The sequence below is a fragment of the Cyanistes caeruleus genome, chromosome 3 (genome assembly GCF_971803275.1).
Source record: "Cyanistes caeruleus chromosome 3, bCyaCae1.hap1.1, whole genome shotgun sequence".
NCBI lineage: Eukaryota > Metazoa > Chordata > Aves > Passeriformes > Paridae > Cyanistes > Cyanistes caeruleus.
Genome location: NC_141703.1, coordinates 38,865,513 through 38,877,698, shown reverse-complemented (window position 1 = coordinate 38,877,698; position 12,186 = coordinate 38,865,513). Strand labels below are relative to the sequence as shown.

General features: G+C 36.8%; 1 protein-coding gene and 1 long non-coding RNA gene across 10 annotated transcripts in view; both read left to right on the top strand.

The window, feature by feature from the left end:
- The window catches only part of PCCA (propionyl-CoA carboxylase subunit alpha), a 300,758-nt gene that overhangs the window by 126,644 nt on the left and 161,928 nt on the right, over positions 1-12,186 (top strand). For all 9 annotated transcript variants that reach the window (XM_086880805.1, XM_086880804.1, XM_086880807.1 and 6 more), the window contains 2 exons: positions 675-769; positions 6,308-6,458. In XM_086880805.1, the coding sequence (XP_086736931.1) occupies positions 675-769; positions 6,308-6,458 (246 nt within the window). The remainder of the gene's footprint in view (positions 1-674; positions 770-6,307; positions 6,459-12,186) is intronic.
- On the top strand, positions 7,089-7,654 carry LOC111945300 (uncharacterized). The gene is made up of 2 exons (XR_002871597.2): positions 7,089-7,170; positions 7,515-7,654. It is a non-coding gene; the product is annotated as an uncharacterized LOC111945300 (long non-coding RNA).

The following is a 12,186-nucleotide window of genomic DNA, read 5'->3' as shown; positions in this document are numbered from 1 at the left end:
GTAGTTGAATCTAGATACTTGATTTTGTTACCTCTTCAATGAACTGAAGCTGCAGCCAAGAGCCATAGTTACTGATATTTAAAAAATTTCTTGAAACTACTGCTTTTATTTCCTTTGAAAGTACTGAGGAAGGTGCAAATTTTATCCTCCTTAATGAAGGATAACAAAGTTTCTGAAAACTTTTTTTTCTTTTTCATTAAACAGAGGGTGCTGTGGTTTGCCTACTAAGAAAGTTCCATTAGACGTTTTTTCTGAAAGCTTTCATGTGTAATTTAGGAGCAAAATTTGCCATCCTTTGAGATTTTTTTGTTGATGCAATATTTTGCTTTTGTGTAATTTTGTAACAGTGCAATTTGAAATGCTTGAAAATGTAGTTTTAATCTTATTTCAGCCTTTTGTAAGAGGATCTTTAATATTCAGAAACCAAATTTTGATGTGAGAGGGTGTTTTGATATGAACAGACTCTATGTAGAGTAGAATAATCCTACTCAGAATTTGAAGAAATGTTCAATTAATATTTCATATATAATTAATTTTCTACATGAGCTTTTTTCCCCCAAGCTTTATTTTTAGATTGGAAAAAAATCCCAAACCCTAAATGCTGCATAACAGTATTATGTCAGAAGACCAAATGCTTGCATCTGTTTGTTAATAGCAGTGTGCTATTGTTTCAGGTTTTGGCAGATAAACATGGCAATGCCTTGTGGTTGAATGAAAGAGAATGCTCGATTCAAAGGAGAAACCAGAAGGTTGTGGAGGAAGCACCAAGGTGTGTATACTGAATTCCTGATGTGGCTTCATCGTAACTGAAAGCACTTTTGGAAACCTGCTGGTTCTATTTATTTTACAAATGCAAGCAAATTTTATTCTATTAAAAAGCACAAAGGAAACAAGTGTTTGTTAGTCATTTGACTGTAATGCAATTTCCATGTTGTTTTTGAGGGTGTTTTGATTTTGCTTTACAGTGTCTTTCTGTAAGAAAACTAGAGTTTTGTAGTTAATTTTTTTCATGATCTTGTATAAAATGGATTTGAATCTTACCAATTCACTGTATGTGGTATGACTTTGTTTATATATATGAGATTTTTCTTTGATACTCACTTTTGGGTATAAAAGTCAAATAAAATATGAAGTAGGTATGCATTTTACCACAGGTACAGGTATTTGACTCTTACAGTAATTGTGTAAAGGCTACATAATACTGTATATTTCCATTTGAATTGGAATATGAAGTACAAAATACTCTGCAGCACTTTTCCGTTCATGGTAGTAAACTAGAAATCTAGATGTCTAGTAACTCAAAAGTGCAAAATTATTTTAATCTTAGTTATTTAATGTAAAGCTGAAATACCTTGCTGCTATGCAAGATATGGCCTTGCTGTGTTTTCTGTTGTACAGCAATCATCAGAGAAATACATGTATTAAAAGGGCAGCAAGAAATTCTGATTTCAGAAAGGGAGACATGAGTATATCACTGCCTGTGGGAATTACCAGTGTAACATATTCACCAGCTGGGATGGGTTTGATGTGTTTTTTTATAGCACAGAACTATGTGATGCAACAATTGGGGATGTGAGGAAAAGCACATAACCCAAATGGCATTTCTTTAGGGGTGCTTTATTAGTTAATGTTGAATCATAATTGCAGGACTGCCACTGTATGGCCTCTATTTTTAAAAAAAGAACCAAGTTTAAATATACAAATCCACTTACAAATGCTTCCTGCTAGTGCTTGTGAATTCCTTGTGAGCCTTACGCTGTTTATGCCTAAAGATCTTACTGTGTTATTGTGGAAAGTGAATACTTCAGGTCCAGATAAAATGCACATGTGCATGTATGTGTACCTAAGCACTTACACTGCCTCATGAGTATATGTCAGGCAATGCCTGTTACTCCTGCTTGCTCGTTCTCCATGCCTGTGGTCAATTAAAGTGGCATGATATGTCTTTTTTCTCACTAGCCAGAGTGTTTTCTTTCATCAGGAATACCAGCCTTTTAGCTTTATTGGGCTTCTCTGTTGAAGTAGCCATTAAGTTTTCTCATCCCCTCCTATATCCGTACAAGAGTGTGGGCAAGTCAGTAGTTCCAAAATTTAACATGAAAAACTTCCTTTTTGTTGTTGAATGTTTTAGATTCTGCCAGACTTCTGTTGGCAGCTTTGGAAGTGTTACCTGCCTTACAGCCACTTGTGCTTGGTTGCAGAATCCATTAATTTTCAAAGGGTCTCAAGACTTGCAGATAAGCAGGACACTAACTTCTCTGAGACACAAGAGAGACCCTAAAGCCTCAAGTTAACCCTTCCTGTGAATGTTGTTTTAGTTCCACTGCTTAAGGAATCCTGGACATAGCTCTTCTGGTATGGCTGGATGTAGGAAGTAGGCTGTCCTCTTTTCTCCTGTTGTAAATGGTAGCTACTATTAAGAACTCTGAGATAGGTCCAACCTTTTTATTTTCTTTCATGAAACCTGGGAGGTAGGCATATTATGGGCCAAAACTTTTATTTTTTCCCCAAACAATTAAGGGCTTTTGACATTGGCTTCTTCTCATGCCTTTTTTGATTTACTCCATTATGATGGCATTTTCCTAAGTGTCTAATTTAAGAGGCTGAGGGCTTTTTGGCTTGGAGAGTTACCTATAAGTTTCTTCAAGCTAAGTCTGCAGCTGCTGAACTTACCCTTAAGAATCGTTTTGTGTTTGTGTCTCCAGTTTTACGAGGGAAGTTTTGTCTTTTGTCAAAAACAAACAACAAACAAAAAATGCTGTTTGCTGAGAGAAATCCCTTCAGTTCACATGCTAATGAGGTTACAATATTCAAGGGACCCCTGGTGTTCACGATTGTCAGTCCCCCAGATTCAAATAGGAGACCAAAAACTTTACTCATACCCTTTTCATGTGGTGAGTTAATGTCTTTTGGAAAGTACAGACAATAAGACACATCCAGTCATCACTAGTTTTTTAGTTTGTGCTCAGCAAAGTTAGTGATGCACAAAGCTTCCAGCAATGTACCATAATTTTATCTGCTTCTACTTTCACACATTTTTGGATACGCTGTTGTCTTTTCATTTCACAGAGGCTGACATTTAAAGAGATGAGTGGCACTTAATTGTCTTAGTGTTGTTCCTTAGTTGAATTTTTGTTCTTCAACTGCCCAAGCTCTTTGTTCATTTTCACACAGTTGCCATGAGATACTGTACTTCAGTAAGAATATTTCCAAAAGTGTGGTTATGTTTTCCGGTCATTGCAGTGGTTAATAAGAAATTGTTTCCCATGTGGAGAAACAAGTCCTGTAAGTTTATCAGAAAATCCATGGATCCTTTAGAATTAATCAAGATTGAATGCAGAAGAGTATTAACTGACATCTTATTCAATAATTGGAGTAGTAACTCAGAGGAGTGCTCTAAAACTTTACTTTGGTGAGCACACGTGTCCTATCTAACAATTTCTGAACATGTTGGAAAGCTGTAAAAACCTGTAAGAAGCTTCTTAAAGCACTTCAAATCTGCCTCACCTCTTGTGTGAAGGAATGGTCATCTGTTCAGAGGCACTGACAATTTGAATGAATATATGTAAGCAGGAACTTAGCAGAAAGGTGCATTATTGAATTAGACTCTACAGGTTCTTAGAGTTGTTATGCATATATGTGTGTCAGACTCTACATTTCTTCTCACTGTCTAGAAATCCTTGAAGGGTTTTGTGTTAAACGTGAGCCTGTTGTGTTGTGACTCTGCATGTGATTCATACGTGGGCACTATTCAGATGTGGGGGCAGAGCTGTGTACTCAAATTCTTTAGCCTATTTATGCCCATGGTCTGGTAGTACATAATGAATATCTCAAAGGATAATGTTTAGTGTAGGTAAGTAAGTTTTTTAAACAAGCAATGTGCTTGGATGGAGCAGGGAAGCTGACTTTGAATTTAGAAAATTGAGGTTCACTCCCCCAGTGTGGTGGAATCTTCAGAGGAAGGATAAATGTTATTGATCATTTTTGTCCAAACTGAGCAGTAAATTTCCACTGATGGTGTAACTGTGTTTTTCAAAATCTCAACTTTGAGTGAAGGTGATAGAGGTATTTTGGGAAAACTTACCTGATGAACTGAAAGTGGAGAGGTAACATCTTGTCCATGTAGTTCATCTCCCTGGCTGTAGAAACAAAGTAACAAATTGATTGTATTTCCCTTTGATTAACTTTCAATAAACTTGATGAAGGTCTTATGGATGAGGTATCAGGTCTGAGTTCTTTTTTCTTTTTGATGCTTCTATTTTGTGAATACTTTTTTATTTTTATGATAGCATTTGTGCTGCCGTAGCCGCTGTTTGGTTTAAAGAAAAACAGGTGTTTGTGTGAGAAAAAGATTTGAAGTCAGGTTTAAAATGCTGTCTTTTCAAGTGATGCAAGAGTTGTCTTGGTTATAAAAGGTGCATAGTTAAAAAAGGGAGAAACAATGTATTTGGAAGGTAAAGCAGTAGACAAGAATATAAAAACTTTGGTTAATTAACCTAGCCAATGGTAGGGATGATCTAGTTGTTTCAGAGTGTAAAGCTTAACTGTGAGGCAGTGATCAAGTTTAGCAATGTGACACCTGTGTTCCGTTCTCTGGCTACAGCAGGAGGTGAACAGTGAGATCTCAGACTTACATTGAACAGGTATAGGGAAGACACCACTGTAATGAAGGGAAGTAACTGTCTTTCATCTATATGAGAAGTAATAATGGTTATTCTAGAAATAGAGTATGAAGCTGATACTGAGAATGTTTTGTGCTTCATAAGCCATTCATTGATCTTTCATGATCAAAGCGCTACAGAAACTCCACAATGAGTTACAGAATGTTGATTTCATGTAGTGTATTTATCCTCTTACCAAATCAAAATAAGGAATATTATGTAACTATTTTACATTTACCAGCTCCTATTCTTATAGGTATGACACAGTTTTTATATCTTCTGATCTTCCCATTCATCTGATGTAGGATCTCATACAGCTTTCTTGAATGAGACTTGACTTCTTTTCCTGTTGATCTCATTGTTGCCAAGAAAGAAATTATTTTCCTGAATTCTGAAAATGCCTGCCTTGCAGTCCATCAGAATCTGCCTGTGTGGGCACCAGAAGGACAGAGGTGTGAAGTACCACTTTTCCAGTAAAGAAAAGGATTCCAGTGTCTCTTTCTTTGCCTAGATATTTGCTCACTTCTTGTGTCATGTCAAATATGATTTGTTGTGGCAGAGGTCTCTAGCTCTTCTGTGAGTTCAGGTCTCAGTAAAAAACACCACAGTAAGTGCTGAAGGATAAGTCTTGACCCACCACTGGCTTCAGTCTGAGTGCAGTCTGGGGCTCCAGATGGAGCTTCACTGGCTTTGAGACCACTGTAGATAGGTGAGGGATCTTGATTGCTCCTTTGCAGAATTAGAGCCCACTGTTGAAACCATCTTGAGAAATATGTAGGACTTGTTGTTTTAATTTTAAAGAGTAACTTAGAGGTAAGATAGAATTGACTGTCTATTGCCTTGCAAAAGTACTTTTAAAATGATAGCTGAGTTATGTGCCCAAGTCAAAACAGAAATATAAATACTAAGTATATTTGCAAGCTTATATAAGATGTATAGCTACATGTTCTTTCATTGAAAAAAATCAATGTATCAGGTTGAGGGGCAACTGGTTTCAAGGCCTTGGTGGAATACCACAGAAATATATCTATCTATATATCTGAATCTGTCTCATTAATTTGCATAGATTAATCTAAATCTGAATTTATGGTACAGATGAGAGTAACAAGCAAAATGTATTACTTCCAGAAAGACTTCCGGAGTCTTTTGATTCACTTGGCCCAGTGGAAGTTGTGGTATGCTCTCCTAGAATGAGGGACCTTGGCATTTGGGCAGTGTTCACAGTGGCTCCCAAGGTGGCAGCTGAGCTACTCTTTGGGTGCCCTTGAGTGTGTCCAAGATTTATGGAAAAGAATGTATTGCAGTTAACGTGGATAATAAATATGTCTTCTAAGATTGCATCGGTTTCTGTCTTTTTTTCATTTAATTTGCATTATTTTAGACCTCGCTGTTGTAAGGGTATTGTGTTCTGTTATTTTATATTTTAGAGAATATAGTGATTTTCTGTACATAGCAGTAATTGTAAAGCATGCAATATATCTACTTAGGGGCAATATAAATGTAAAGACACACATTTGACAGTCTTGACATATTTTCATAACTTTAATAATGATGCCGTCCTCTTTTGACCATAGTTTAAACAGAAGAGTAAATGATAGAATAATTATTATTTTTTAACTAAAAAAGTCATTGTTTCTATGTTGTAGCACTTTTCTAGACCCTGAAACTCGAAGAGCAATGGGAGAACAAGCAGTAGCTCTTGCCAAAGCAGTAAAGTATTCCTCTGCTGGAACAGTAGAATTCCTTGTGGACTCCAGTAAGAATTTCTACTTTTTGGAAATGAATACTAGGCTTCAGGTAAGAAAAACAACTCTTCAGGTTCAGAAAAGTGTTATTTAAATAAACACACCATAACCTTCTTCCATATTTGAGGGTCTGCTCCTGCAAAGATTTAAACATAAGTGTCTTGATGCATGTGAGCACTTCCTACTGAAGATAAAAGATGTACTCACATAAGCCTGCCTATGCAAGACTTTGCAGCAGTGAGCCCTTGTGCAGCACTCAGTAATGTAATGTAAAGTAAATGTTCAGAGATTTTGCTCTTTGTTACACGTGACCTAAAGACCTTGCAAGAGGTCACTGCTAAGTGCCTCTGTGAGTTCACAGTAAGTGGCTAGCCACTGTGCTCTGAGGCTTTCTTGGAGCCTACCAGTCCCTGAAATTTCTTTCTTATTTTTCATACTTTGATGATGAGTTTCTCTGTGAAGGTGATTGAAGCAGTATGTGTATATGAACAATAAAACACTAGCAATCTGCATATAATTGAAATTGTGACTCAAATGCAACTGTGTAAGAAGCGTGCTGACACGATGTAGGATTTTTGTGATGATTCATGTAGTCAGTAGAAGCTGTTCTAATGTGCACTGCAAGTGAACAGATGAATGGTGTTTTATGTAAAACCACCTCTACCACTTTTGTGTCTGTTCGATGGATTTCTGGTCATAAGCTAAGGAAACAAGTAACTTGAGGTCTGGATATCATTCTTGAAGACCAGAAGAATGTTCAACCTGTAAGCAAGTCCATTCTGTTGCCTGTATCCTCCTTTTCTCACTTTGTTAAATAACACCAGAAAGACTGAAATGTGGAATCAAGCACCAGTTTGATAAACTTCCCGTTCTGTTTTAGCTACATTTCATTAGGGTTGTGTCCTGTGTGCTGCTTGTACACGTGGGCAATGATAGAACATAAAGACATCTTCATAATCTGACATCTTTGTAATAAAAATAACCTTATGTAATAACTGAGTAAACTTATGATTTAGGTGTAAAGAAGTAAAAGAGAATTTGGAGGGGAGGGTGTTACGATCTTCTGTGCCAGGGGAAGACTGCTGATAAATTTTTTCTTGCCTTGCAGGACAGCAGTGGAATTAGCCATGACAGTCACTTCACATGCCTTTGTTAGGCACTACCAGGTCTACCTTGAATTAGTCTAGAATCAGTTAGAGGGAGTGGTGGTTAACAGGAATGTATAGTTCATTAAAATGTTATGAATAATTCTCTCAGTTGGGTCACATTCTTTATACTTTCCCCCATCTTGTAGTTTTTGAGCCAATGTTTCTTCAGTGACTCCATGTTCTTGTTTACATAGAAGAAAATTAATTTATGGTTTTCTTCAAAGCCATTTTCTTCCTGCAGTAATATTGACCATGAGTTCCCAAATTGAATTGGTGGTGGAATATCCTTGGACTTCTTTTTCTGGGTTGTTTTCAAGACGTTATCTTTGCTGTTTTGCAGTGTCTTACCCCTGTAATACCCACTGGTATGTGTTTGTTGTCCCAAATGTCTAAGGTCTCCACATAATCAGGAAGAAAGCATTCACAATTCTGTGTTTAAGGACTTAAGACTCTTGAAATACAGCCTAAGCAGTTTGACAGTCCCCTGTAATAGAAAACTTATTCTTTCCAACTTGTAAAGAAATTTACTCAAATTATATTAGTTGTTTAGATATTCTCTACTTCCTATATCCTGACTGTGTATTGTCTCTAACATTTCAGCTTGAGTCTGAAGTAGTAATTTGCTCTGATCTTCCCCCAGTCTTAACCAATTGATCTCTCATTTCTCCCAAGTCTCACTTTCTGTTCAGCTATCAATTATGCAACTAATGTATTGCACTTGCTCCCTACTATTAAGAGCCAAACCTAGAGACTCCTGAAGCTTGTCCACCTTTAACTTCAGGACAGGATAGTCTCCAGATGTCCCTGTATTGCTTCAGTTTTTTTTTCCCTTTTGCGTCTCCTAACTGTGATCAGTGTCTAACAGATTCACTTGCCTTGTTCTTGCTGAACACTCCACAGCTGGAAGAACTTTCCAAAATGATGGGTGTCTGATCTGTAAATGAGCCTCTTAAGGCTTATACTTATTTGTCAGAGTGCATTAGACACAGCTACATGTCAGCATCATCAGAACATGTCTACGGAATTAGGCAATTTTCTGTCTGTTTTAATATTTCAGCAGTCTCTGATCAGATCACTGTAGCATTTTTATTTTAGATATAGACTTCAGAATACACTTGCTAACTAAACTGTGTTCATTATTTTGCACTGACTGTTGATTTCTCCTCTCTCTTCCTCTTGGATGTATCTCTTTAATGCCTTTCAATCTTTCTGGTAAATTTTGCAGTAATCAGAGTTGTATTGTTACTTCACTGTTTTTTTGGGGGACTCTTTGGGAATATATCTTTTCTGTTGTATAGCTACGCAAAAGAAGTCTAAATGGCACCTTGAAGGAAGTTCATATTTTATTTAGTTTTTGTTTTGTTACTACAATACTGTACAAGATTGGAAAGCAAAAGGAAATTGGTGATGGATGGAAATCCATTGTGTCTCTTGTATGCTGCACAAATTTGTTACAGATGTTTTACTGTCTGTAAATGATTTAGCTAGAATGGCTTATTATTTGCTGATGGCAATGTTCTGTTTGTTGTATCTGCTTTTCTGCCATCTTTCAGAGACTAGCTGGTAAGTATGGAACATAAGATTGAGGATTGGATAATTGCATAGTAAAACTAGTTGTTCTTGCTTTCCAAAAGAGACCCTAGAAATGTCTGGCCTAGCAGCCACCAGAGAACTTCTGTCCAGTATCATTCAGGGCACTTTTGCAGGGGTTTTCAGGCAGTTACCACAGTTAAAATTGAGGCAGACCAGATGTTGACTATCTGATTCTTTATAGCTGCTCATAGTGTGGTGTGTTTTCTGTTACCTAGTTGTCATCAGCCTAATCAAGGGCAGGCCTGGTCCAGAACAACTTATTGAGAGCTTTACAATAAATACAAAGCTTCCAAGTTATGTCAAAATCTTGTATGGTACTTCAGAAGTACTGGCTTTCACCAGAAAAGTTTCTTCTTTTCTTCACTGGAAGAAGAGATGATGCTTCTCTTGGACTTTATATGAAGGAAGTCTGTGGTTTGTACTTAAAAAATATTTGTTAATACATGTGTATGGTGTAACTGAGCTTCATACATGTGTATCAGTGACAGCAAAGGGAAAATATCCCACATTTTACATGTTTGTAGTACCTTGAAATGAGAAGCATCCCATGTTGGCTAGAGAAACACTGAGAAGTGTACAATGAGTGATCTGAATCGAGCATTTACCCTCTATACAATTGGTATGTTTGTGTGTCAGGCCTGTTCCCAACCTTCTGCCTCATGAGTTGTGAGATTTAAATGATATGTGAGTGCTCCCTTCATCATCAAAATGTGACTGAATTTGCTTAATGTAATTGAAAAGATAATTTGTGTAGACTGGAGTTGAGAAATGCGCTAATTTCAGTAGCAGTGGGTTTTCTCTTTATGTGTCAGTTTGAGTATTTTTGTTACAACTTTTTGGGAAATAAAAATTAATTTTGTAGAATAATCTGATGTGTTTGTGAGAGATTCGCTAAAAGCAAATGGCATACCTATGTTTTTAGTTTAGTTATCACAAGAGTATTTTATGTAAATGTTTTTAAGTTCTTTTAAAGGAACTTGATTTTAAGGCATAAAGGGAAGGTAAATAACCTTCCATCAACCAATAAAGCATAACCCAGTGCTAAGACTTTTGTTTATCACTTTCTGGGTTTTCTTCAGATTTTACTGACCTTTGGAAAATTATATATTCCAGAGCTTTGTCTTTGTGCAAAACTGGCTGTGACTAGTGTAACACATGGGAAGAATTCTTACAGGCAACATGTCTTTCTTTCTTGTGTTTGTCCACCCATGAAAATATAAAAAGTGTGGTTGGAATATGTGTAAAAGCAGGTAGAAATCCTGTTGCAGATGGTTTGGATATTAGTGCTGGAAAATATTGCAGCTGCACTATATGTAGCAGTAACAACAAAACACAAAAACAGCAAAGTGATGAGCTGAGTCCAGGTTGCCACCTAAAGCCATAGAGAGGTGGTGACTTCGGTATATACAGCAGAGCCATGTGATGGCAAGTGGTGATCCTGCTGTCCTGGCTGCGCGTAGCTGCCTGAAGGATGACTTCTCATAGGTGGGCTGGAGTGAGGGAGCAAAGAAAGGGGCTGCCAGGAGTTAGAGGAGTAGATTTCTATGAAGTCAGAACGGTGGGATTTCAAAGTAAAGTCTCAAGCTACTGTTTCTGTTGTTTGCTGAGACTTCATATATCTTAATACTGCAGTCTTGTTGTGCTGTGACAACACTTTGCTTCAGTCATTTTAAACAGTCTAACAAACAGTGTCAGATAGTAAAGACTTTCAATTGCTGCTAACCTGGGCTGAATTTGAACTACTGACCTAAAGGTGAAAGGTCTCTTATCCCATTACCAATCTGCTAAGCCCACCAGAATCAGTTCTGCACACAGTTTATACCAGCTGTTCATGGCCATTTTTAGAACCGAAAGAAAAGGTGATTTTGCTGCCAAACAACACTTCTTCACATAAGAGGGTCAGCCGACAACAGTTAACCAAATTTTTGCCACATTCTTGCCTCCTAATGCAACTTCCATTATGTATCTACTGGTTGTCTGCTTTTCAGGCTTCCCAAAAGAAGTACAGAAAAGCATTGCTAATTGTTGTTGACAGAAGAGAACAACATTGTTTGTAAGTCATTGAATCTGAAAGATGCCATTAACAGTGCTGCCAAGGCATGGAGTGATACCTTAGAGACAACATTTCCATGTAACTCTGATAAAATACTATGAAAAAAAGTAGTGAAAGAGGAGACTACTTAGTAAGTAGAGAAACAAAAGGTGATTCTTCAAAGGGTACATTGGTTTCTTTGCTTTGGTGAATTTGATGTAAAGCAAACCAAAGAATAGTTGCAGTGTGACCAGAGCCATCTTGAATTAAGTGTTCTGAGAAGGCTTTAATACTGCAGCTAAATACAGTAAAAGCAGGAATTACGTCTTTAGGAAAGAAAGTATTGGTTTTGTGGGTGCTAGTTTATTTCTTGCATGGAGTATGTAGTGGAAAGGAAATTGTGTAGAAATACTGAATTTCAAGAAATTTTTTTGAAGTGCAGGATGTTAATTGAGAAAGTTATGTTGAAATTGTGAGCTAATTAACTTGTTGACCTAAAGTGTATGCTATTTGTCTAAAACACAGAAAACAGTCAGAATTAATAGGCCAAGTAAGATGTATCTGTCCCATACAATGTAGAAACAAATCCTTGCAAAAGAAAATTGAGAACTGTGTCAATAATTATTGGAATGTAACTTCTTATGAGGCAGTAAATTAAATACTTTTAAAAAGTTATATGCTACGATTAAAAAATTAGTTTGTACCAAATGTCTGTGCATTAGTTTTTATTTCTGTAAGCTTACTTGAGAAACAATAAAATAAGTGTACCTGAGCATCTTAGCTGATGGAAATTTTTGTAGCCTGGTTGCCTTCCGTTCTTCAATTGCATATTAATACATCAGAAAGCAAACAGCAAGCATTGTTATATAGGATTTCTATAGTTAGCCAGTTATGTATTCCTGCTTTCCATTCATTCTGTACATTAATCCAGCCATCGTCTGTTTTTCGGTAGCCTTTATGAAAAGCTGTTTTTTGCTGTATGCTCCCAAACCCCATGTACATGTGAA